Source organism: Papio anubis, chromosome 6 (assembly GCF_008728515.1).
Source record: "Papio anubis isolate 15944 chromosome 6, Panubis1.0, whole genome shotgun sequence".
NCBI lineage: Eukaryota > Metazoa > Chordata > Mammalia > Primates > Cercopithecidae > Papio > Papio anubis.
The window spans coordinates 111130678-111155006 of record NC_044981.1 but is presented as its reverse complement, the minus strand read 5'-3'; the positions used below and the strand labels follow the sequence as shown (position 1 = coordinate 111155006).

The 24329-nt window shown below is 43.6% G+C and overlaps 1 protein-coding gene across 2 annotated transcripts in view; it reads left to right on the top strand.

The window, feature by feature from the left end:
• Nucleotides 1-24329, top strand: part of AKAP12 (A-kinase anchoring protein 12) — a 120392-nt gene that overhangs the window by 50471 nt on the left and 45592 nt on the right. For both annotated transcript variants that reach the window (XM_003898033.3, XM_017958219.2), the window contains one exon: nucleotides 15561-15717. In XM_003898033.3, coding sequence (XP_003898082.1) covers nucleotides 15561-15717 — 157 coding nt within the window. The remainder of the gene's footprint in view (nucleotides 1-15560; nucleotides 15718-24329) is intronic.

Below are 24329 nucleotides of genomic sequence, written 5' to 3'. Positions count from 1 at the left end.
GATGCGCTCTGTAACAGCTGGCAGCTCTAAAAGCTATTTTGACAGCTATAACTTGTGATTTATAAATGGGGTTAATGGATTCCTGTTAGAATGGAAAACGCACTTGTGAAAGATCACTTATTCAAGCCATAGTCCGTACATACTGCAAGTGCTTTCTCCTGAGGCTTGTATTTTTTTTCTGGAGGATTTTTGTTTTTAGTAGACATTGCAGGACATAGGTTTTTCTTTTCATTTTAAAATTTGCAACAAATCCCAAATCACCAGAATTGCTGAAAACATGCTGTGAGAGATGAATGTCAAGTTCACAGTCACTGCCCTTCTCAAACAGAACCACCACTAGCCAGCCCTTGAGTGCAGATGGGGAGATTCAAACTGATACTCTCCACCCCTAATGTTGAGAGAGGTGGTTATGCAGCTTCAAGGTCCTCTGCAAATTCACCATACTTGGCTAGACAGTGAATGTATTTTTAATTAGGCACTGATTTTGAGAGCATTGGGTTATGTAGTAATGAATATTCTAACCAGCCTGCACGTCTCAGAAGGAGAAGTATGAGAAAATAGATTTGGTAGCAAACACCAACCAGCCAAACAAAAAAGCAAAAAGCCAAAAACCCATCTTGTGGTTGATGTGGTTTCCGTAGGGCTTTGCCTCTCATATATTGTCACTTCTTAAGAAACGCTCTCCCTTTTTTCTCAGTAGAGTAAGGTCTTGATAAGAAGATCGCAAGGTGTGCAACATAACTGTTCTATTGAGTAATTTTGTGAAACTAGGAAATAAGAAAGAAAAGAAACTAGAGCTATTATTTGTCTTTCTTAGAATGTCTTGATCAATACATTCTATGCTGGCCCGTAAGAGAAAGGAAGCACAGGGCTTTTGAATAGAGACCCTGTCACCAGCTTAACTTTGTCAAGGGAGGGTGGTGGGCTTTCGCAAATGTCATTTTCCCTTGTGAGGTTTTAGCTTGGCTCTTAGCTCATTCAAAGCAAAGGCTGAGAGATGTTTAACTTGCAGATCCTTCCATTATGGAACTTGGATTGCAATTCTCTCCTCCTTGGGTAACATGATGACTAGCATGGTTATGGCTGGCGTTTTGCTTTTGTTTTGTTTTGATACACTTTTGTGTTTAGAAGGTCGAACATCCGATGGGAAGAGGCATCCGAACAAGATGGTTTGGAAGCGTCCTTTTGAGACTGGAGAATTGTGTGGACTAACACGGATGTGTTTTTAGAATAGTCATCATTTCTTTATGGGAAACATTATTCTGGCACCTGTTAATGCTTATAGGGACTAGTATTGTTGAGTTCCTTCTCCACTGAATTCAGGTAGCTTGATCAGGAGCCATTTTGGAGGATAGGAAAACTGGGCAGTGTCTGGAAAGGCCAACATCTTCACTGCACACCCTACAGGGAGGGTGGGTGGAAGGCTTCACAGGGGCATCAGTTGGACATCATGACAAGCCCAGGCCCAGGTGACTGAGCCAGACAGAACAGAGAAGAACCACTCACTGTCATCCCATTCTCCTAGCACATCCCTCACCCAACTACAGTCTTTCTCCACTTAGACATCCATGCCATTGGGTGCTCCCCAAAAAACCTGAAGCCAAGCAGATTGACCCTTGGCAGTGAGGCCCTGGAGTTCAGTTAGGACTCCTCGAAGACCTTTCACCCCTCACAGGCCAGCTTCCTCTCCCATCCCCTCACTGATGGTTCCCAGCCTTCATCAGATTCTTTATTTATTTTTTTTGAGATGGAGTTTCACTCGTATTGCCCAGGCTGGAGTGCAATGGCGTGATCTCGGCTCACTGCAACCTCTGCCTCCCAGGTTCAAGCGATTCTCCTGCCTCAGCCTCCCGAGTAGCTGGGATTACAGGCATGCACCACCACTCCCAGCTAATTTTGTATTTTTAGTAGAGATGGGGTTTCTCCATGTTGGTCAGGCTGGTCTCAAACTCCTGACCTCAGGTGATCCACCCATCTCGGCCTCCAAAGTGCTGGAATTACAGGTGTGAGCCACCTCGCCCAGCCCTGATTCTTGTTTTTAACCTCTTGCCCTCTCCCCTACCAAATCCCCTCCTCTTCCTCAGAAGTTAGTCCTTCTAGCTTCTTCCTGTAACCTTAACTGCATAGAAACTCCCCCTCTCTGCACGTAAACGGAGCTGCTTTCTGATTTGCTTTCCCTTTGAGAGCTGGTCTCCAGTTGCTGCAGATCGCCTCATCCGGTGTCCCCTTCACCACCTGTCAGGTTCGCTTGGTCAGTATCATGCCTCTGAGACAGCAGCTGCCCATTGGAATTACCTGGAAGAGCCTTAGAAACTACTAATACGTGGGTCCCTTTCCCAGAGATTCTGACTTAATTGGGTTAGGATATAACCACAACAACAGCCCCAAAAAAGTATTACCCCTCCTTCTATAGGCTCAGAGGATGAGAAATTTGCCCACATGTCTCACAGCTAATGAGTGGCTCAGCTGAGATTTCCTCTCATGGGTGGGCTTGCAAATCGTGCTTTGTCCTGGGCTATGCTGGATCCGGAGAAGCCTGGTAGGGTCATTACCAGCTAACAAGGGGTCTTGCCGTTGCCTGCCCCTTAGGAATCAGTGGGCCTAGGCGAAGTCCCTGTTTTCCTCAGAGCTGACTGATAAACACTGGCTGTGCTCAAGCAGCGGCAGGGCTGGATTCGCGTCACTTACTTTGGTATGCAGGAGGCTGCTTGTATGCTGTGGCGCACGGAGCTAAGCACGCACGTCAGAGAAACCCATTTCAATTTATCATTTTAATTTTGCTATTAAGCATCCACAAACCCTAAATGGATTCTCCACAATGGCATCTGCAAGTCCATTAGCAGAGCTAAATGTTTAATGACTTTATTAAGTAACCGATGGATGCCACAGTGTATAGGAAACTTTCTTGAGTTTTTTTCACAAATAAGGAGGCATTTCTCTAAGTCTCTTGGGATGGCTTCACATAGCTCACTCCCAGCCAGTTGACTTGTGGCCTCTTTCCCTTCCTTCCACGTGCAGTGCCTTCTATCTTGAATGCTGCGGCCAGCAGAGGTTCTGGCAGTGGAGCCCTCTGCCTAGCAGGCTTCAGACAGGAGCCTGTGAGGCAGCGACGTTTCCATTGAAAAGCAGTTTAGAATTCAACCTCCATCTGCTAATTCCCATAGATGCTCTTTAGCAAACACAGGACAGTTGTTTGTGGATTCAAAATTTGCTGCTTTTTAATTCTGTATCTTACATTTTGGTGATTGTGCTACAAATATTTGGAGTTGAACATAATGGGATAATAACTGTTGATTCTTGGCTAAATCACATTATCTTAGGTCATCTTTGCAAATCAAGTGCATTCTACTGAAAAGGAGACAAGCAATTTTGCTTGTTCTTTTTCTCTTTCAGTCGAATGGAGCATGGACTTAGAATTGAAGTTGCAATGGGATGGGCAATACATTCTAACTGGGTTTTTAGTTAAAAATCAGCAATCAGTTTAAGCAATCTGTTTCAAAGGCAGTATAGCCACAAATTTGCAGACAGTGTGTAGTACAGTTGTCCTTCAGTATCTTAGAGGAATTGGTTCCAGGACCCTCCCACCCATGTTGGTACCAAAATACAAGGATGCTCACAAGTCCCACAGTTTGCCCTCTGGACCCAGGGGTTCCCCATCCTCAGATTCAACCAACCAAGGATTGAAAAGATAGTATTTGCAGGATGAGGAACTGCAGATATGGAAGGCTGACTGTATTTCACTTCGACAGGGGTCTCAATTATCCTCCTCATTGAATGGTAATATGTTGCCTGTTTTGGCAAAGTTTGGAGTAAACTTCTGTCTCCACCTCCCGTATTGCAGCTGTCAGCATGGTGAAGAGCCTGCGAGATGCGGGCGCTGATATGTGCTGCCTAGGGCTGCCTAACACAAACCAAACAAACATCCCTTCTCAGGATGGGAGAAGAGCTTTTTATGAGACCTTCTTGTGTCTTCCTGTTGCCCATCTCTGCCTTTTCCCCCATAAGCAGGTGACAGTTGTGCAGTGTATAGGCACTACATATTTTTCATGTCTGATTGCCTCCGCGGTGGAATTTCAGATACTCCTGTCTTAGGGACACACCTTTGATTAGAAGAAGTAATATTAGCCTCTAAAATTTTTGAACTTTAAAATCGAGACTTTACTTGGGATAACGCTGGCTTCCTCCTCTGTCGAAATTGTTTATCTCTTGGACTCAAAAACTATTTCGCCTTTCTGTGGTACACAGTGGATTTCAAAACATTTGGTATTATCAGATTTCTAAGCAAGGATGTGATGTAATTATTTTACTACCAAATGAGGATTCCTTTGAGAGAAGCAGCCACTTAACGTGAGAGTAATTACTTGAATATGAAGTGGTGTGTAGGAATTAAGTGAGAACTGAGATCTTGACTTCCACTTACGCTATAGATAACACCTGAAATGAATTTGCTGGTGCAGGGTCCCAGAAAAAACTAGTCATGAGAATTGCCAGAATTGTCAGAAATGTGTTTTGGGGTGATTAATTTTTATTATTCTAACTATTCACGATAATATTTTGCTTGTTTTGCAATTAGAATCTGTGAAGGTCCAAGAAGTCAAGATGGTAATTAATTTGCCTGGGACAGCTGGTAGATGCAACAGCTCAGAGCAGTGGGTGGTGAGGAACTTGTCTTAGACATTCATGATGCAGGTCATGACACTGGAATATAAAGCTCTAGCTCTAGGGGTCTGTATTCTGTGCTGTGTAACTTGACATGATCTGGGACCCAAAGTCAAATAACTAATCAGGAGAAGTCAGGTGCTTTTTTGTTAAACCCAGAACTCCAGTATTCCTTTGAAGCTTCAGGGGAGAGTCAGTAACATGGTATCGGGCTTGTTCCCTGTCCTTAACACAAGAATCCTTGGAATTGCTGGATTACATAGTCTGCTCCCCTGCATGGACACCCAGTGCAACCATGGCTCACATGGTTTAATCTGTGTTAGATTGTGTCATGGATCCAGCATAATTAAGTAGAGATGCATTTTCTTGGTTTAAGGTACCTTAGGGGAAAAAAAGAATACAGTTCTTCAGGTTCAGCCTTGGAGTTCTTCTTCCTCTTTTTTTTTTTTCTTTTGTTTTGTTTTTGAGATGAAATCTTGCTCTGTCACCAGGCTGGAGGGCGGCACAATCTCAACTCACTGCAACCTCCACCTCCCAGGTTCAAGGGATTCTCCTGCTTCAGCCTCCCCAGTAACTGGGACTATAGGCCAGTGCCACCATGCCCAGCTAATTTTTGGATTTTTAGTAGAGACGAGGTTTCACCATGTTGGCTGGGATGGTCTCAATCTCTTGACCTTGTGATCCACCCGCCTCGGCCTCCCAAAGTGCTGGGATTACAGGTGTGAGCCACCGTGCTTGGCCTAAAGTTCTTTTCTGGTTCTATGAGGCTGTGAGTAGTGGTTCTTAACCAGGAATGTTATCACCATTGCCTCAGGGGAGGTACACATTTCTTGGTGTTGGGGGCGGGGCGGGGGACACCAGGGATGCCCTGTATCCTGTAATTACCATCCACGGTGTCCACAGAGAGGAAGTTACTGGTTGTGTCAGAGACTTGGTCTAGGATTCACAGGTTTTTCTTCCAGTTGGATTTAATGAGCTTCTCTCTGTCCTAAGACCCAAATGCTGTGGGGTTTGCCAACATTACAAGGTAGGCATTTCACAGAACGGAATTCTGGCAGGCCATCTTCATGCAGTGAATGCTGTCATTGGTAGGTGGTGCTTTTTATTGCCCCCATCTCCAGCAGAGATCTTATAAATTCCCTTTGCCTGAAATCAGCATGGTTGATCTCCCACCTAACCAGATTTAGAGTGCTTTGTTTTCTTTCACATACTTTCCCAGAGAACTTGGGAGTTTTAATACTTTTAAAAACAACTATAACTTTTTATAAAGTAGAGGAATACTTGACTGAAGTGTTGTGTGTTGAAACATACTGCATGCATCCATAGTGTCTTTAGTTATGGGGGATGTTAGTAGATGTGACTCAGAGAGGGTTCCAATATGAGGAACTCATTTTTAGAAAATGCAGTGATTTTCTCCTTAGAGATTGAGAATGCACATTAAGGAGTTTTTAAATTCTAAGTAAATCTGCTTAACTCTGTCTACCTCAGAGTTTCCCAAGCTAACCTGGAGCACAGAACACGTCTGAGATAATGCCTGAGATGCTCGTGTTGATACACCCAGTATACTCATGCTCTCGGATACCAGTTTGATAAACACCGATCTTTGAGAATTTAGAGGCCTAATTTGTAGACAACATTCCTGATAAAATGAGTTCACCTGTAGTGGACAGTCCTTTGGAGTTTCCATAAGCAATGTGAGCTACATTATTTACTAAGAGATCCAACAATTTGAATATTAATGTTCAATGGAATTAATTTTGCATGCTAAAAGCAAGCTGATGATTTTAGTGGATCTCTCTTAGCGATCTTTCTTTCTCATGTCCAAAGATGAGTTTGGGTTATTTCTCCTGAAATTACGGTTATCTAATTTTCTTGAATTTTACTGAAAATGAGAAGAAACATGAAAATGTGGGATTTGTAGACAGTGGCGAGAAACTCTCTATCTGGTATTTATACCCCTCACCAAGCAGCACTCACGGGCCCGCAAGCTCTTGTGCTGCGCAGAAACCGTTCCAGCTGCCTTCCTGAAATAGTAAGCACTGCATTTCAAACACAAAATAAAATTAATATTGGCATTCTGAAAATTAGAACTTTTGCACTAGGATTAAATTAAATTAGTTCAACGAATGTGACAGCATGACAAAGCTGGTCTAAGCCAATCAGGTATTGAAAGTGGATAAATGTTGCTGTCGGGTGAATAGCTCTTACTCGGCAGTTGGTGGGATGATGTCTTGTAGGCTGTAAACCCCATCTTGGAATGAAGACCTGCAGGATAAAGTGCGGTAGGATACGTGGGGTTCGGACAGCTGGGCCCTGTTATTTTCGTCCTCTGGAGCTGGAGGGAAGGGGCCACAGGGACTGTGGGTGATGGTGAGGAGATGTTCACCCCCTTTTCTGAGTCCTTCAGATGAACTCAGTCGAGCTTACGGTGATGTCACCAAGCAGTAAGGGGATTGTTTTGGGTGGTTGGTTTTGTTTTGCTGAATATATGGGTGGAAAGAGATATCATGAAATTTAAAACCAGCAGTGGCTTTTTTTAAAGATCAGAGGCTTCATGGCATCTGTAGGTTAAGACCTGGGACCTGCCACCACCCTCAAGAGGATCTGCTGCTGCTTCCCTGAGGAAAACTGGCCGCAGGAAGAGAGCTCTGGAGGTCAATTTCTCAGAGATAAGGGCTTCTTATTTTTAGAGATCGCCGCAATCACGCCCTCCCCGGGATGCATCCTCTTCTCAGTTTCATGTGGTTGGAGAGAGCTTTTGACTCCATGCTTTGATAATACCTCTGAAACCCGATAAGCAGTTCATTTTCTCTCTTTTAAAAACCTTGCTAGTTAAAAGGCCTCCTCCTATGTTTCTTTTGCAGATTGCCTTAAATCTTTTTTTAAATTCATGGAATATAAACGTATATTTCTGATTGCCTTAGCAGTGCTTACTATATATACTGAGCTAATTAAAAATCACATCGGCCAGGTTCGGTGGCTCACCCCTGAAATCCCAACACTTTAGGAGGCTGGGGTGGGCAGATCACCTGAGGTGAGGAGTTTGAGACCAGCCTGGCCAATGTGGCAAAACTGCATCTCTACTAAAAATACAAAAATTAGCCAGGTGTGGTGGCATACACCTGTAATCCCAGTTATTCAGGAGGGTGAGGCAGGAGAATCGCTTGAACCCGGGAGGTGGAAGTTGCAGCGAGCCGAAATTATGCGACTGCACTCCAGCCTGAGAGACAGAGCGAGACTCCATCTCAAAAATAAATAAATAAAATAAAATAAAGTAACAATCATTTTCCTGCCATTCTCTACAGAATTAACAGTAATGTTTTACACTCTTAAAGAAAACCTCTTTAAAATAGCTTTAACACTGGGGTTTTAATAAGGTTTATTTCTGCGTCTCAGAGAAGTGAGATGCAGCCTCTTCAGGCTGAACTTCTTGGAAGGCATGAGTATGTCGGGGAAGAAATGGAGAGACTAAAGAGTTCGATCCGGTTCCCTCACAAAAATTAGGGCTATTGTTCATCTGAAGTTCTCATAGATCTGGATCACCAATGGAATAATTCATTTCTGCATTTAGCCTCCATCTTATTTTCAGCCTACTTCTGGAAATTTAAATATACATTGGAAAATACGTTGTATGCCTAGGTTGAAATAAAAGGTTTTTTTTTTTTTTTGCTTGTTTTTTTGTTTTTTGCTAGTCTGGATTGCTATTTGAACTATTTAATTTTAGAGTGAGTACACAAATTGGAGCTATAGCCATTGACTTGTATGAAATAAATCATCAGTCTTAATGATAGCTCCTTGAGTTACATTGATGGGTGGACTCACTGATACACACCACACAGCTCTGTGTATGTGTGTTTGTGTGTGTGTCTGTGTGTGTGTGTGTGTGTTGTGGGGGCAGGATCACTTGCCCTAGCAACCTGAGGATCTGAACCAACCAGGAACCTCAGGAAAAAAAACGCTACTATGGACTGGGCACAGTGGCTCACACCGTGCCCTTTGGGAGGCCGAGGTGGGCGGATCACAAGGTCAGGAGTTCCAGACCAGCCTGACCAACATAGTGAAACCATCTCTACTAAAAAATAGAAAAATTAGCCAGGTGTGGTGATGCGCACCTGTAATCCCAGCTACTCAGGAGGCTGAGGCAGGAGAATCACTTGAACCCAGGAGGTGGAGGTTGCAGTGAGCCAAGACCATGCCACTGTCCTCCAGTCTGGGGGACAGAGTGCGACTTTGTCTCAAAAAAAAAAAAAAAAAAATAGGCTACTGTGTCTTCTTTTCTCTTCTGTGAGCAAGTCTGTGATTTCAAAGCCATGGCCGTGGTACCTATAGCCATACCCCGTGTCTTGATGTGCAGCCCATATGAATGTGTGTCCTGGGATGTGTGTGTGTGTGTGTGTGTGTATGTGTGTATAGTGAGATGTGTCGCTTCTACCGAGCTGTGTCTAATCTTGTTGGATTCCCTTGTCATTTCACATCTTGGACTCAAACCAAATGCTGCCTCCTTTGAAACCCTCCTTAACAGAAACACAAGGACCATTTATAAAAGGTGACCATAGTGTGAGATAAGGGCTGGAAAGTACTGAGATAGTACATCGACCTTGATTTAATCAAATGGACCAAGTCTCATAAAATGGCTGCTGAGTGCTTTTCTATTTAGAAAGAGAATTTCCCCCAATATGATTTCATTTGAATCTCACACAATCCAAAAACAGAGATAGTATTAGTCTCAGTTTGTAACTGGGAAAATGAGCTCAGAGGTAAAGTTCCGTAGCTGAGAGGAGCTTTTGGACTCTAATCAAGACCTTGTACGTGCTGTGCTGTCTTCTGTTTCCCCCATGCCTTCTATAGTTTAAAAAGAAAAGAAAAGAAAAATCACAGACGGCCCTCCTCCATTTAGACCTTTATATAAACCACCTTTATCCCCTTTGTCCTGCCCAGACCTAGAAATTCAGAAAGATTAGACGCCTTTGCCATTTGCCAGGTGTTATTGTTGAGTGCAGAGCAGGAAGAACACAGGTCATAACTCCCAGAGCTTTCATTTTAGAGAGGAACACAGGCATGGAACAAGTAATTCCCAAGACCACAATTATTGTTAACAAATAGTATAACAAAGGCAGCTAAAATTTATGTTAATAGTTGACTTATTAAGAACTTAATATGTGCCTGGTGATATTTCAAATATTCTTTGAGGTATATAAAAATGAATTCTTGGCCGGGCGAGGTGACTCACGCCTGTAATCCCAACACTTTGGGAAGCCAAAGCGGGTGGATCACTTAAGGTCAGGAGTTCGAGACCAACCTGACCAACATGGTGAAACCCCATCTCTACTAAAAATACAAAAGAATTAGCCAGGTGTGATGGCACTTGCCTGTAATCCCACTTACTTTTTTTTTTCTCTTTTTTTTTTTCTTTTTTTTTGAGACGGAGTCTCACTCTGTCGCCCAGGCTGGAGTGCAGTGGCCGGATCTCAGCTCACTGCAAGCGCCACCTCCCAGGTTTACGCCATTCTCCTGCCTCAGCCTCCCGAGTAGCTGGGACTACAGGCACCTGCCACCTCATCTGGCTAGTTTTTTGTATTTTTTTAGTAGAGATGGGGTTTCACCGTGTTAGCCAGGATGGTCTCGATCTCCTGACTGCGTGATCCGCCCGTCTCAGCCTCCCAAAGTGCTGGGATTACAGGCTTGAGCCACTGCGCCCAGCCTTTTTTTCTCTATTTTAAAAGCCAGTCAAGTTTAGCAGTGTGGGGTTGTATACCAACTTTAGTAATACTGATGTTAATTTCTGATAACCCACTACCATCAGACCAGCCTAAAAATGAATTATTAACTCCATTTTACAGAGAATGGGGAAGATATGAGGTAGGCAGGAAATATGCTCAAGGTCTTGAAAGTAACTTCCTTAAGGTGGAAGCAAATGTATATGAAACACCCTTGTGAAATGGGTACATAATGCATAGGATAGATGTGTTCTCTGTCAGGAGCCTGGAGTGGTCTGCTGTAGAACTGTGATATGCTTGGCTCTGTCCTGGTCAATGTTTTTGATGAATGGCTTAGCTGAGGACATTAATATGCTATTTACATTTGGCGGTGATATAAACAGAGGAGTTAAAGCTCCAGCAGTGTGACCTGTTGGCTTAGATGATCTTAAGAGATTTATGAACCCTGGCAAGTCAGGTTATTAACATGCTTGAAGCCTAAGAAACTATGAGTTTTAGGGTTCAATGTGTTTTCACTTTTACAATGATAAAGTGAGTAAAAAGGAAACCACGTCTGTTCTCCCAATCTCCCTCTAAAAGGACAAAACCAAACAATAACAGTGCCATAGAGGTAGCCATTATTAAAGATTTGGTACATATCGTTCCAGACTTTAAAAAAATGCTTATACAAACATTGACTCCTTTTCTCTCTCCCTTTTCCTCTTCCTCTCCCTCTTTGTTAGTGGTTTATTTTTGTTTGGTTTGGTTTTAAACACATAAAAGAATCAAATATTCTCAGCAATTTGCTTCTTTTCCCCCTTAAACTGGGGACATCTTCACCCATGAGTGTGTCTAAATTTATCTACATAGCTTTTGATGCTGTCTATTACACGGACGTCTCATAATTTAACTACTCCCCTCTACTGATAGACATTTAAGTGTTTTTTTTGTTTGTTTTTGCACTTTTTGCTATTATAAAGTATTTAGTACTTATTTATTTTTTCTTTGTAGAGACTAGGTTTCTCTTTGTTGCCCAGGCTGGTCTCGAACTCCTGGCCTAAAGCGATTCTCCTGCCTCAGACACTCAAAGTGCTGGAATTATTAGCATAAGGCACCATGGCCAACCCTATTATAAGTTATTATGTGTTGCACATCATAAATATGTAATGCCATATCTATTAGAATGGCATGGTGTAGCTAACGGGTTTGCATATTTAAAATTCTATCCCTATTTCCAAATTGCCTTCCAGGGATATTGTTTACTGATTTATACTCTGGTTTTTATTTTTTTCTATTTGACATTTTTAAAGATTTACTTTCAAAACACTTTCTATTAGAATGAAGGATAAAACACAGTGAAGAGGTTTCTTTACAAGTTTGTCATGGCATTTAAAATTCCTTCCAGATCATCTTTAATTCTGATCATGTGTGGGTGTGTCCTGGTTATGTTGGCTTCTGGTTCCTTCCCATGAAGGCCACTTACAGGTTTGCTTCTTGGTCGTACTGCCCTGGGTGGAACGAATTGCCCTGTTGGAGCCTCGTCTACGTGTGAACTTTTTATCATCTAATGCACTTTGCTATGCCTGTGTAACATCTCTTTTTTTTTTATTTTTTTTTGGAGACAGAGTCTCCCTCTGTTGCCCAGGCTGGAGCACGTGATCTCAGCTTGCTGCAACTTCCACCTCCCAGGTTCAAGCGATTCTCCTGCCTCAGCCTCCTGAGTAGCTGGGACTACAGGCACACAACACCACACCTGGCTAATGTTTTGTATTTTTAGTAGAGACGAAATTTCACCGTGTTAGCCACAATGGTCTCGATCTCCTGCCCTCATGATCTGCCTGCCTTGGCCTCCCAAAGTGCTGGGATTACAGGCGTGAGCCACCGCGCCCAGCGTAACATCTCTTTTTTAAATTATGGTTTTATTTGGAGACGAGGGTCTCTCTATGTTGTCCAGGCTGGCCTCAAACTTGTGGGCTCAAGCAGTCCTCCTGCCTCAGTCTCCCAAGTGCTGGGACTACAGCACGCATCACAGTGCCCGGCTCGGTAACATTCCTGAAAGAGTAGACAGAAATTTGTGCCTGTGTGCTATAGAGTCTTCATGTTTAAGAGACTCAGTTTGGCTCCAACTAAAGATATCTTGGATTAGACAATTCACAAAGGATTATAATAATTTTTTCAATAATTTTGGGTAGTTTGTAGAACCCTAAACTCTACAGAACTTCAGAGTTCTGGTTCCTAAACAAGAGGCACAATTGACCAAAGTTTATTGCTTTGAAATTGAGGTATTAAGAAGGCTTTTTTATGTTCCCTGTTTAGTTTGCCATGTCATGAAACTGTATATGTCAACAGTTTCTAGGTTTAAGATTCACTGGGTTACCATATAGTCCACAATAATATGTGATTCCTGCTTTCCTCCCCCAACTTTTCTTCCTGTTATTAGTCAAATCTAAGTCCTATGTACATACTCAATGATATTTAGTTAAAATACTCTGACATTTGGCCGGGCGCAGTGGCTCATGCCTGTAATCCCAGCACTTTGGGAGGCTGAGGCGGGAGGATCATCTGAGATCAGGAGTTGGAGACCAGCCTGGCCAACGTGGTGAAATCCCATCTCTACTAAAACTACAAAAATTAGCTGGGCATGGTGGCGGGCGCCTGTAATCCCAGCTACTCAGAAGGCTGAGGCAGAAGAATCGCTTGAACCCAAAAGGCGGATGTTGCAGTGAGCCAAGATCACGCCATTGGACCACAACCTGGGGGACAAGAGTGAAAATCCATCTCAAAAAAAAAAAAGAAATACTCTGACATTTTTGCTGTTGGGCTTTGTGGAGACACACTACCCCCTTCTCCATTCCCTACCCCCTGCTTTTGTCTTTAGGTTTCATTTAAAATTCCCATCTTTCTTATTTTGGTAAGAGAAGACTTTAAGTGGAAATGTAATCTGAGTATTCTGTTTAATAAACGGACTCAGCATGGGCATTTTGAAGCCAACAATCCCATCTGTAGTGTAAGTATTAAACTACAGTGGTATTATTTCAGGAGGAAGCTTATGCAGTTGAAGGACAGCCTTGCTGGGAGCCAAGAACAGCCAGGTGAAATCAATTTAGCACAACTCAAGGCTTCTGGATTGCGTGTCTTGAACTCAGTCCCTTCAGGGTTCAGGGTCTTAAGTCAGTGGTGTGGCCAGAGTCACTCATTGGCCTGGAAGCAGGATGGAATGATGTCAGACCGAGTGCGGAGCTGAGATTGCTTTGTAGCATGCAGGTCTGTACCAGACCTGTTCCAGACCTGGAATACCCTTTAAGTCATTTTATAGTTGTGTGTAGTAACAGGAGCTTCAAAACATGGCACCTATCTTTATGTTGAGAGCCTTAAACAGAAAAACCCTGGAAATAGTTGGTGGCAAGAGCTGTCTTCGGGCCACGATGCTCCCATTCCTGAGCTGTGTGACCTGGGGCAAGAAAACCCCACCCCACCAGAATTGCTTTGAGTCCCGGTGTCATTATTATAAAATGGAAATAGCAGTTGCCTACGCTGGTTTTAAGATAAATGAGATACCTGTATATATAACATTGTTGTATATTACAATGTTGAAGCGTTTGGGTTCCTAATGGTCATTGTTTCTACTGGCTTAAAATTTTTTTACCTGTATTCTCAGGATTAAAAATATGACCAAGAGCAGGCCAGGCCCAGTGGTTCACGCCTGTAATCCTAGCACTTTGGGAGGCAGAGGTGGGCGGATCACTTGAGGTCAGGAGTCTGAGACTGGCCTGGCCAACATGGCGAAACCACATCTCTACTGAAAATACAAAAATTAGCCAGGCATGGTGGCACACGCCTTTAATCCCAGCTATGTGGGAGGCTGAGGCAGGAGGAGGATCACTTGAACCTGGGAGGTGGAGGTTGCAGTGAACCGAGACTGCACCACTGCACTTCAGTCTGGGTGACAGAGTGAGATTCCATCTCAAAAAAAAAAAAAAGTATTATATGACCAAGGGCATGCCTACATGCCTGCTGATTTTGTGAGGTTTTTTTGTTTTTGTTTTTTGTTTTTCTCGCTCTGTCACCCAGGCTGGAGTGCTGTGGCTCCATCTCTGCTCACTGCAACCTCCACCTCCCACATCCACCTCCAGGTTCAAGTGATTCTCCTGCTTCAGCCTCCCGAGTAGCTGGGACTACAGGCACGCGCCCCCATGCCTGGCTAATTTTTTTGTATTTTTAGTAGAGACAGGGTTTCACTATTTTGGCCAGGCTGGTCTTGAACTCGTCATCTCGTGATCTGCCCGCCTTGACCTCCCAAAGTGCTGGGATTACAAACATGAGCCACTTCACCCGGCCATGCCTGCTGATTTTGAAACTGATGCCATCGATTGCATAGGGCATCCTATGGGGAGGATTGCAAATGACCATTGTAGTAATATTTTTAAGGAAAAAACAATTACCCAAATGCACGTGTTATATGTGTCTTGTTTGCTCGCTGGGCTCTGGGAGCACTGGCCTTCGCACCAAAGGGCCTCCCTTCTCTGCACCCCCTTTATCCTTTTCTCACACAGCCCTTGCCTGTGGAAATGAGGTCTCAGCTTTACCATTACTTCCTCAGAGAAGTCCTGGACACCCCCAGCCTCGGTTAGGGCTGGTTTGTTTTTTGTTTTTTTTTTTTAACAAAAAGGGCTCTGTTTATTATTATTTGCTCTATGTATGCCTCCTTCATGACAGTTTCCACAACTGCAGTTTAGTAATTATTTGTTTAAAAGTCTGCCTTCTGACTTGTTCAGTCAATTATGTTTAACCTGCATCTAATCGCAAGGAAACATTATTTATTATTTTGAAGTAAAAAAGGGGTTTTTAAGTCTGCCTTCCATAGTAATTTGTAAGCTCAAAGCTTTGGGAAACACATCTGATTTATTCATGTTTGTATCTGAAATAGGTCTGGAAAGGTGAGTGTGTGTGTCTGGTGTTCCAATAAAGGAATTAATGAGTGGATGAATGGCTCGTGGGAACACTTTCCCAAATTCAAGGCCCTACCTGCTTGTAAGGTAGCTGGATCTTTCAGACAAATATAAGACTTAACTCTTCATTGTTTCTGAACTTCCTTTTCTCTGTAATTCTTCTTTCACTGCTTTATATTCTGGAAGTTAATGCCTTGTTTCTTGACTTGGTCGTGAGGACCGAAATTAAGTTTCTATGGCTTTGTCTTTCCCATAGCTCCTACAGAAGAATGGTCAGCTGTCCACCATCAATGGTGTAGCTGAGCAAGACGAGCTCAGCCTCCAGGAGGGTGACCTGAATGGCCAGGAAGGAGCCCGGAACGGTCAAGGAGCCCTAAACGGCCAGGAGGAAGAAGAAGTCATTGTCACCGATGGTAAGCGACCCCTCCAGGAACTGGAAGGCACACAGCACTTGCAACAAACTTTGAACTCAGCAGAAAATACTCTGTCATACTGCCTGGTGGTGGATTGACGTTAATAGCAGAAACAATCAATTGGTTACGGAAGTATTTATCTGACCATTTGGATACCCCCTATACTTAGACCTTGAAGTTATGTTTCCTTTTTCTTATCTGGAACTTGATGCTTTTTAAATTATTGTTGCTCTGTCCCAGCTCCTTGTCTGGAGTTATATGTGAGTTCTTGTTGGAAGCATAAGTCACGGTTGCTTTAACAGTATCTCTCCCTCTAGAGAGGAGCCTGCTATACTTCCTCAACTTTTTCTGATGGGTGCATTGCAAGGCACATACCCCTCTTTGCTTAAACTATGATGTGCTGCATGTTTTATAGCTCTTGAGCCTAGAGATCCTCGAGGCATGGTTAGTGAAGAGTGATCATTTGGACACAGTATTGGGATTTGATTTTTACCCATATAGGGGGTGGGGAACCACATCTTAAGGTCAGAATTGAGTGCATATGGACCAGTAAGTCTCTTGTGAAAAGTGAAAGGCTGCATGTTGAAGAAGGACCTTTGTCTACTCTGAGTTCATCGTTTCATTTAATCATAAATAAAGGGATAACCAGTAACCACTATCAAAGATATGTAAAATGATGATTCGGCATACGGTAAATTGATTCATGTAATATGAATAAGAGAGACAAATGAAGGGAAAAATCCTTTCACAGGAGATTCAACGTCGCCTCACTTAGATGAGATTCTTCAAACATGTGGAACCTGTTTTTCTTCTTGTTTGATGCCCCCACAGAGCTGCTTCAAGCAGGGAGCTGCTTTTGAAGTTGGTGGGAATACTTATCTGTATATAGCACCACAGGCACAATATAAAGTTAGAAATATACACAGTCTCACAGGCGGAGTATTTGCATGACCTAGTGTGAGAGTTTCAAATAATTTTCACCCAAGTGATTGGAATGGACCCAACTCAAATTCCCAAGTCCAAAGCTTTGTCCTTCCCGTGTTAACTTTTGAATCAAGTCAAGCACCAGCAACATGTGAGCTTACTATGGCCAGGTCCGTAAGGTTAAGACAAGGCAACTTGGTGACTACCAAATGAATTGTGCGAGGGATGAGAGCTGCAGGGTTCAGGTGGAGCTGTCACTTGAGGTCAGAGGGGAGATTGGGGGAGGCTGGATTTAGATGTGTCTAAACAAGGAATGCCAGCAAAAGTGAGGAGAATAATAACAGCCAGCACTTGATGTGCTTTTATTAATAGGGCCCAGAGAGGTGCCTTTTGTGTGTTACCACCTTTAATAGATACAGCAACTGTATGAAGTAGGTAATATTGTTCCCAAGAGGCAAATCCAGATCAGCAGATTCCAAAACCACTTAACCGCTGCGCGCTGACTGTGCAGGGCAGGTTCGGAGGCTGGTGTGTTGGAACAGCCTGGCCCCAGCAAAGAGTTTTCATTGAAGGGTGTAGAATGAAAGCCCAGAAGGGAAAAGGGGCCAGATAACAGGGCCCTGAAAGCAGAGTGGAGTTTAGAAAGTATGTAGTGGACAACGTGTGATCACTGAACTATGCCACCAAGGGGGTGCCAGAGGCTTCTTGTCTGACTTAGCTGATCTCTGGGATGGATAAGAGGAGGGAGGGATGGGGCAGGGACACGCGTTTTTTTTCATAGAATTCCAAATAGCCTGGAAATTCTTTTTTAATCTGCGGCATGTTTACTGGAGGTCTTAAGGTTATCTTCCGTTAGTCCAGTTGTGATTTCTTTTACATTTCAGCCACGTGGGTAAACACCAATTTTCACAGTGAGTGATTCAGTCTCTCCCCTGTGACTATTCCATCGTTTCCCTGAGGTGACCCAGGCCTCTGACCATGGCCTCAGAGGTCTGAGCAAATATCAAATCCCCCATGCAGGAAGGGTGGTGATTTTTATTGTTTCTTTTTTGAGACGGAGTCTCACTCTGTCGCCCAGGCTGGAAAGCAGTGGCTCGAGCTCGGCTCACTGCAACGTCTGCCTCCCCGCACCCTCCCCTTACCCCCCGCTCAAGTGATTCTCCTGCCTCAGTCTCCTGAGTAGCTGGGACGTGCCACCACACCTGGCTAATTTTTGTATTTTTAGTAGAAACGGGGTTTCACCATGTTGGCCAATCTGGTTTTGAACTCCTGACCTCAAGGGATATGCCCGCCTCAGCCGTCCAAAGTGGTGGGATTACAGGCGTGAGCCATCATGCCCCACTGTGGAAGAGTGGTAATTAATACACATTTTTTGGTTTTGCTGTTGTTTATTTATTTTGAGACAGGGTCTTGCTCTATCACCCAGGCTAGAGTGCAGTGGCATGATTTTGGCTCACTGCAACCTCCGCCTCCCGGGTTCAAGCGATTCTCCTGCCTTAGCCTCCCAAGTGGCTGAGATTACAGGCATGCACCACCACACCTGGCTAATGTTTGTATTTTTATTAGAGACAGGGTTTCACCATGTTGGCCAGGCTGGTCTTGAACTCCTGACCGAAGGTGATCCGCCTGCCTCAGCCTCCCAAAGTGTTGGGATTACAGGCGTGAGCCACCATGCCCGGCCACTCATGATTAGGTTTTATGGTTGCTTCCAGAAATCAGAATTCTACATGACAGTTTGCTGTAGTGTAGACAAAGGCATAATTTGGCATGTGACACTGACCTGTAGGATTTGGGACTCCTTTGTTTCTACCACTGTCTACTTAAATAAGAAGAGGGCTTACCCATTTTGGTCCCTGGGAGGATTGGCCCACAGTGGAATTTGGTCCTGCCGTAGATAAAATAGCAAGATCAACCAATGGGAGAAAATAATGAACAAGGACCATTCCTGCTGGAGGGTTTTTACTTTACAGTGGCAGACAATATTTAGACAAAGCCAGAGGTGACATTATTTTCCCCATCTTGACTCACTTGCTCTAAAACTGGAAATACTGGTAATTCAGAACCAACCCTCCTCCTATAATGAAAACAGAATTCTGCTTCTTTGTAAACTTTCTTAAATGTTAGAAAGAAGGAACTGCATACTAAATATTGTTTAAACTGTACAGCAGGGTCCGATATATGTAGATTTTGGGAGGGGGCTTGATTATGTTGTTTGGCCTTCTATAAGAGCACACACAATGAGGCATGGACACAAACATTTATTTATAATGAAAATACACACAACTAATTACCTTAGTCTTGGCGAGTGGTCCCTTTCTTCTGAGCTTTGGGATTTTCAGTTTATACAAACTGCTTATATAGAAATGCAACTGGGCTTCCTCTCCCTAACTAAAAAGTGCTGTCATGCTGTGCTATTCCCAGCATTCCCAGAGAGCGCACAAGTGCCATTAGTTTTGGGCAAATCTGCTTCTGCTGAAAAGATGAAAAAAAGAAAAAAAGAAAAGCTCCCTTTCCCCAACCCAAATTATCAATCATTTTATAGTCTATGGCTTGTATGGTCTTGTCTTTGTTAAAAACCCAAACAAGAGGCTGGGCGCGGTGGCTCACGCCTGTAATCCCAGCACTTTGGGGGACCGAGGCGGGTGGGTCACCTCATGTCAGGAGATTGAGACCAGCCTGGCCAACATGGTGAAACCCTGGCTCTACCAAAAATACAAAAAATCGGCTGGACGTGGTGGCAGATGCCTGTAATCCCAGCTACTCCGGAGGCTGAGGCAGGAGAATCGCCTGAACCCAGGAGGCAGATGGGAGGGTGCAGTGAGCTGAGATCATGCCATTGCACTCCAGCCTAGGCAACAAGAACAAAACAAGAGTTTTGTTTCAAAAAAAAAAACAAAACAAAAACCCAAACAAGAATGATTTTTAAAGCATTGTATCTTAGGCTGAGGCCAATTTTAGATTTAAAACTTTTGCAGGCTGGGTGTGGTGGCTCACGCCTGTAATCACAGCACTTTGGGAGGCCAAGGCTGGCAGATCCCTTAGGTCCAGGATTTTGAGATCAGCGAGAGCAACATGGTGAAACTCTGTCTCTTTTTTCTTTTTCTTTTTCTTTTTCTTTTTTTTTTAACTTTTGGAAATAAGAACAACTTTGAAAATTTAAACGTGAAATTCAATCTTAGTATCTGTTAGGCAGAGGATTTTTTTCCCCCAAACAGTTGAGGAAAATCAATTACTCAAAAAACAACACCTTATTTATTTTAATAATAGCATATTTGATTTTGACATAAAGTGTCTGCAAAACTCATTGCCATATACAAGGAATCCAGTGATTATCTCAGGTCTTCACACATTTGAATTAATCACTTACAACGCAGTTATTTGTTTTCTTTTTGAGATTTGCCTCTCTGCAGAATACATACAGCAAACATTTTAAAGCATGTGAAAACCACCTTTTCTCCAACCTTTACAGGTCACATTTGTTTCTGTGAGCAAACAAACAATGACAGTCTCTTCCTTAGCTTTAGGATTTTTTTTTTTTTTTTTTTTTTTTTAAGAGGGCCTTGCTCTGTTGCCCAGGTTGGAGTGCAGTAGTGCAATCATGGTTTAATGCAGCCTCAAACTTCTGGGCACATGTGATGCTTCTGCCTCAGCCTTCCCAGTAGCTAAGACTACAGGCATGTGCCACTGCACCAGACAGTTTTTTAAAATGCTTTTGTAGAAACAGGTTCTTGCCATGTTACCCAAGCTGGTCTCAAATTCTTGGCTTCAAGCTTCCTCCTATGTCAGCCTCCCAAAGTCTTGGGATTACAGACGTGAGCCACCACAGCCGGCCTTAAATAATTTTTGTTCACAGAGGCTTCACACCCTTTGCGTACCCAGAGTTGAGGATATTTACACCAGCAGCAACGGAGCAGGAAGCAGCTGGGTGCTCTGACCTTGGCATTTGCCACTCTGGGGCCAGCTGCTTTAAAACTGTCAGCCAGTGACCAGATGAACCAGGCCTTGTTACGCTAATCAGAGAATGGTGTAGAGGCGGCTCCTGGTGTGTGCACGTGGACCACCACTGTGACACCAGCTGTGATCACACCCCCCACCCCCCAGGGAAAAATAAAAAACAAAAAGCCTCAAAATGCTGTCGCTTAAAGCAGAAGCCTTTGAGGGGGTATATTTCTTAACGTTTTACAGGATTCCACTTTTCTACATCTGAGTATTTTCCCCCAGATATAGTAACAAATGCAACACTATAGAGAATTTCATTTTTCTAATGGTGCTTAATGTCATGGTCTGCTTTTATTAAATTTGCCATTTGAACCCACCAGCTCCTGGTGTACAATTCCTCTGGGAAGCAGAAAGGCTGAAAGGTTACCGCCAGATAATCCCAGCCCTCCCTACAGATCTTGTTACCTTACAGAAAATTCATTCTGAGTTAAAAGTCGTTCTTCTTTGCTTTGAACATTTAATAACTTTATCTGTTAGTAGGCACCCTAAGAGCTGCTCTGAGCCTCTTCAAAGATGACCCCCCCACCCTATACCTGTTTCTCTGCAAGAGGCTGCTTTCTCTGCCCAAAAGGAATATTTTTATGATTTGATTCCTTTTCTATTTCAGTTTTCAAATTGTGACATCATTGGTATCTTGTTGGATGTGCCTGTCACCCACATTACAGCCCTCCACTCCTCCTTTCCTTTTCTCCACACCAGTTGTTAACATCTGGCATTTGACGTCTGTCTCTCACCCTCACTTGGTCTAAAATATAAGAATCAAGCCCAGGTGTGGTGCCTTACAACTGTAATCCCAGCACTTTGGGAGGCCGAGGAGGGTGGATCACTTGAGCCCAGGAGTTCGAGACCAGCCCGGGAAGCATAGTAAGACCCTTGTCTCTACGAACATTTAAAAAAATTAGCTGGACGTGGTGGTGCACGCCTGTATTCCCAGCTACTTGGGAGGCTAAGGTGGGAGGATCGCTTGACTTGAGCCCAGGAGTTTGAGGCTGCAGTAAGCCATGATTGCACCACTGTATCAGCCTGGGCAACAGATTGAGACCCTGTCTCAAAAAATAAAATAAAATATAAGAATCATAAGGACGGCTGGGCGTGGTGGCTCACGCCTCTAATCTCAGCACTTTGGGAGGCCAAAGTGGGTGGATCATGAGGTCAGGAGATCGAGACAATCCTGGCTAACACAGTGAAACCCCATCTCTACTAAAAATACAAAAAAATTAGCCGGCATGGTGGCGGGCGCCTGTAGTCCCAGCTACTCAGGAGGCTGAAGCAGGAGAATCGCTTGAACCTGGGAGGTGGAGGTTTCTGTGAGCTGAGATCTCACCACTGCACTCCTGCCTGGGCGACAAGAGGGAGACTCCGTCTCAAAAAAAAAAAAAAAAAAAATCATGAGGGCAGAGATTTCTTGGGATGGGGATTCGGAGGGTGGTCCATGGCAGGAGATGGGATGAGGGGGGCTGTTTTGTTCAGTGCTGAATCCTCTGAGCCTGGACCAGTAGCTGGAACAGAGGAAGTGCTCAGCAAGTATTTGAATAAATGAAGACAGAGTTTTCAGATGGAGTTCACGGTATTACATTTATAATCATCTAGGTGAGGAGGATTTGTTGGCTTTAACTCTGTATCAATTCATTTCCTGCTTAAAGACTGCGACTTTGTACGTTTTATCCAAGGCTCTCTTTCCTTTGTTGCATCCGCACTTACAAAGCCAGACCCTTTTCAGGACTGCACCATGCTGGGTTCTCACAGGTGCTTGCTGTGGGTTAGCCAGGTGTTGCCTGGAAACATGAAATCAGACCCTGACCTCCACGTGATTAAATGCGGATTCCTAGTAACACTATCAAACACAAGTGCCCAATAGACAAAGAGAGGGGTCCCCTCGCACATACTTTGGTAATTCAAATACAGTATTATTCCATGACATTTTCTCAAGCTGTATCCTGTTTTGTAATGTTTTGAAGACTGGAGGGAACACACACAAAATAGGCCTTGAACTTAGGTAAAAGTACTATGCTATGCGATTTCTGGAAACTGGTTTTAATTCATTCTCCTGCTCTGCAGCAATTGTTTTTAGTGTGGCTGCACTGAAATTACTTATGTCATTGACAAATTTCTGGTACAAATATTTCACTGCCTTCATCCTTAAAGAAACACACTTATTTGTCCGTAATCAGCAGTCAAGATGTTTTTCTCTGAACTATATTCAAGTCTGACAGTGCAGTGAACTTTTCTTTTTCCTTCTGACTTAACAAAAGGAGTGAGGAAGAAGGACAGCATGACTTCTGTTCACCCTTTCTCCCCTTCATAAATCAACTAATTCTAGGGGGCTAGACACGGCTAGGACTGCTTTAATTACTATTTTTTGCGTGATCTTGGTTTGAGTACATTTCTTTATCTCATTGCAAGTCAGTTTTCATCTATGAAATGAGCATCCCCACTCGTCTCCGAAATTCTGTGGCTAATATCAATATTACTAGTTATCTGGGCATGAAAAATAAGATAGTGGATTAGTTAATGAAGATACCCAAGTGACCTTAGGCAGGCAGCAATCCACTTGGCAATTCCATTATGCCTTTTTATAAAAATACTTTTATGGCTTTTCTTTCTATTTTTTTTTTTTTTTTTTTTGAAAACAGAGTCTCCCTCTGTCACCCAGGCTGAAGTACAGCGGTGCAATCTCAGAATCTCAGTTCACTGCAACCTCTGCCTCCTGGGTTCAAGCAATTCTCATGCCTCAGGCTCCTGAGTAGCTGGAATTACAGGCACGCACCACCACGCCTGGCTAATTTTTGTATTTTAGTAGAGATGGGGTTTTGCCATGTTGGCTGTGGCTGGTCTCAAACTCCTAACCTCAAGTGATTCACCCACTTCAGCCTCCCAAGTGCTAGGATTACAGGCATGAGCCACCGCGCCTGGTCTCTAATCTGATCTTAAAAACCATTTTCTAGATTGAAGTTTTAATTTAATTAAAAAGTTCAAGAGGGAAATTTTATTCAAGAATATATTGAAACATAATCCTCTTGGTGTCAAAGAATAAGATAAATACTTTCACAAATGTAGCCACCAAACGCCATCCTCTCATCCTCCTGTATGTGTTCTGCTGAATGACTGGCGGTCAGTACTATGTAATAAGGATTGGTAATAGCCAGGGATGGGGGGAAGAAGTTGGTAAATGCTATAGCTGCTTGCCCTAAAGATTTTCAGTCAGCCTTGGAGATGTTACCTATAAATTTCTATTGTTCAGAGGCCACTCAAGTTCACTTTCAAATTGGGTCCATGTTCTGGCCCATTTGAGAAGGTGCCAGGCAAGTCAGCCTGTAGGCTTGCCCAAGTAGCAGTCTAAGAATTAGGCCCTTTTCTGCCGGGCACGGTGGCTCACACCTGTTAATCCCAGCACTTTGGGAGGCTGAGGCGGATAGCTCACAAGGTCAGGAGTTTGAGACCAGCCTGGGCAACATAGTGAAACCCCGTCTCTGCTAAAAATACAAAAATTAGCCCAGCATGGTGGCACGCAGCTGTAGTCCCAGCTATTCGGGAGGCTGAGGCAGGAGAATCACTGGAACCCGCTAGGCGAGGGTTGCAGTGAGCCGAGATCACACCATTGCACTCCAGCCTGGGCAACAGAGCAAGACTCTGTCTCAAAAAAAAAAAAAAAAAAGGATTTAGGCCCTTTTTCTTGAAGGGACTGAGGT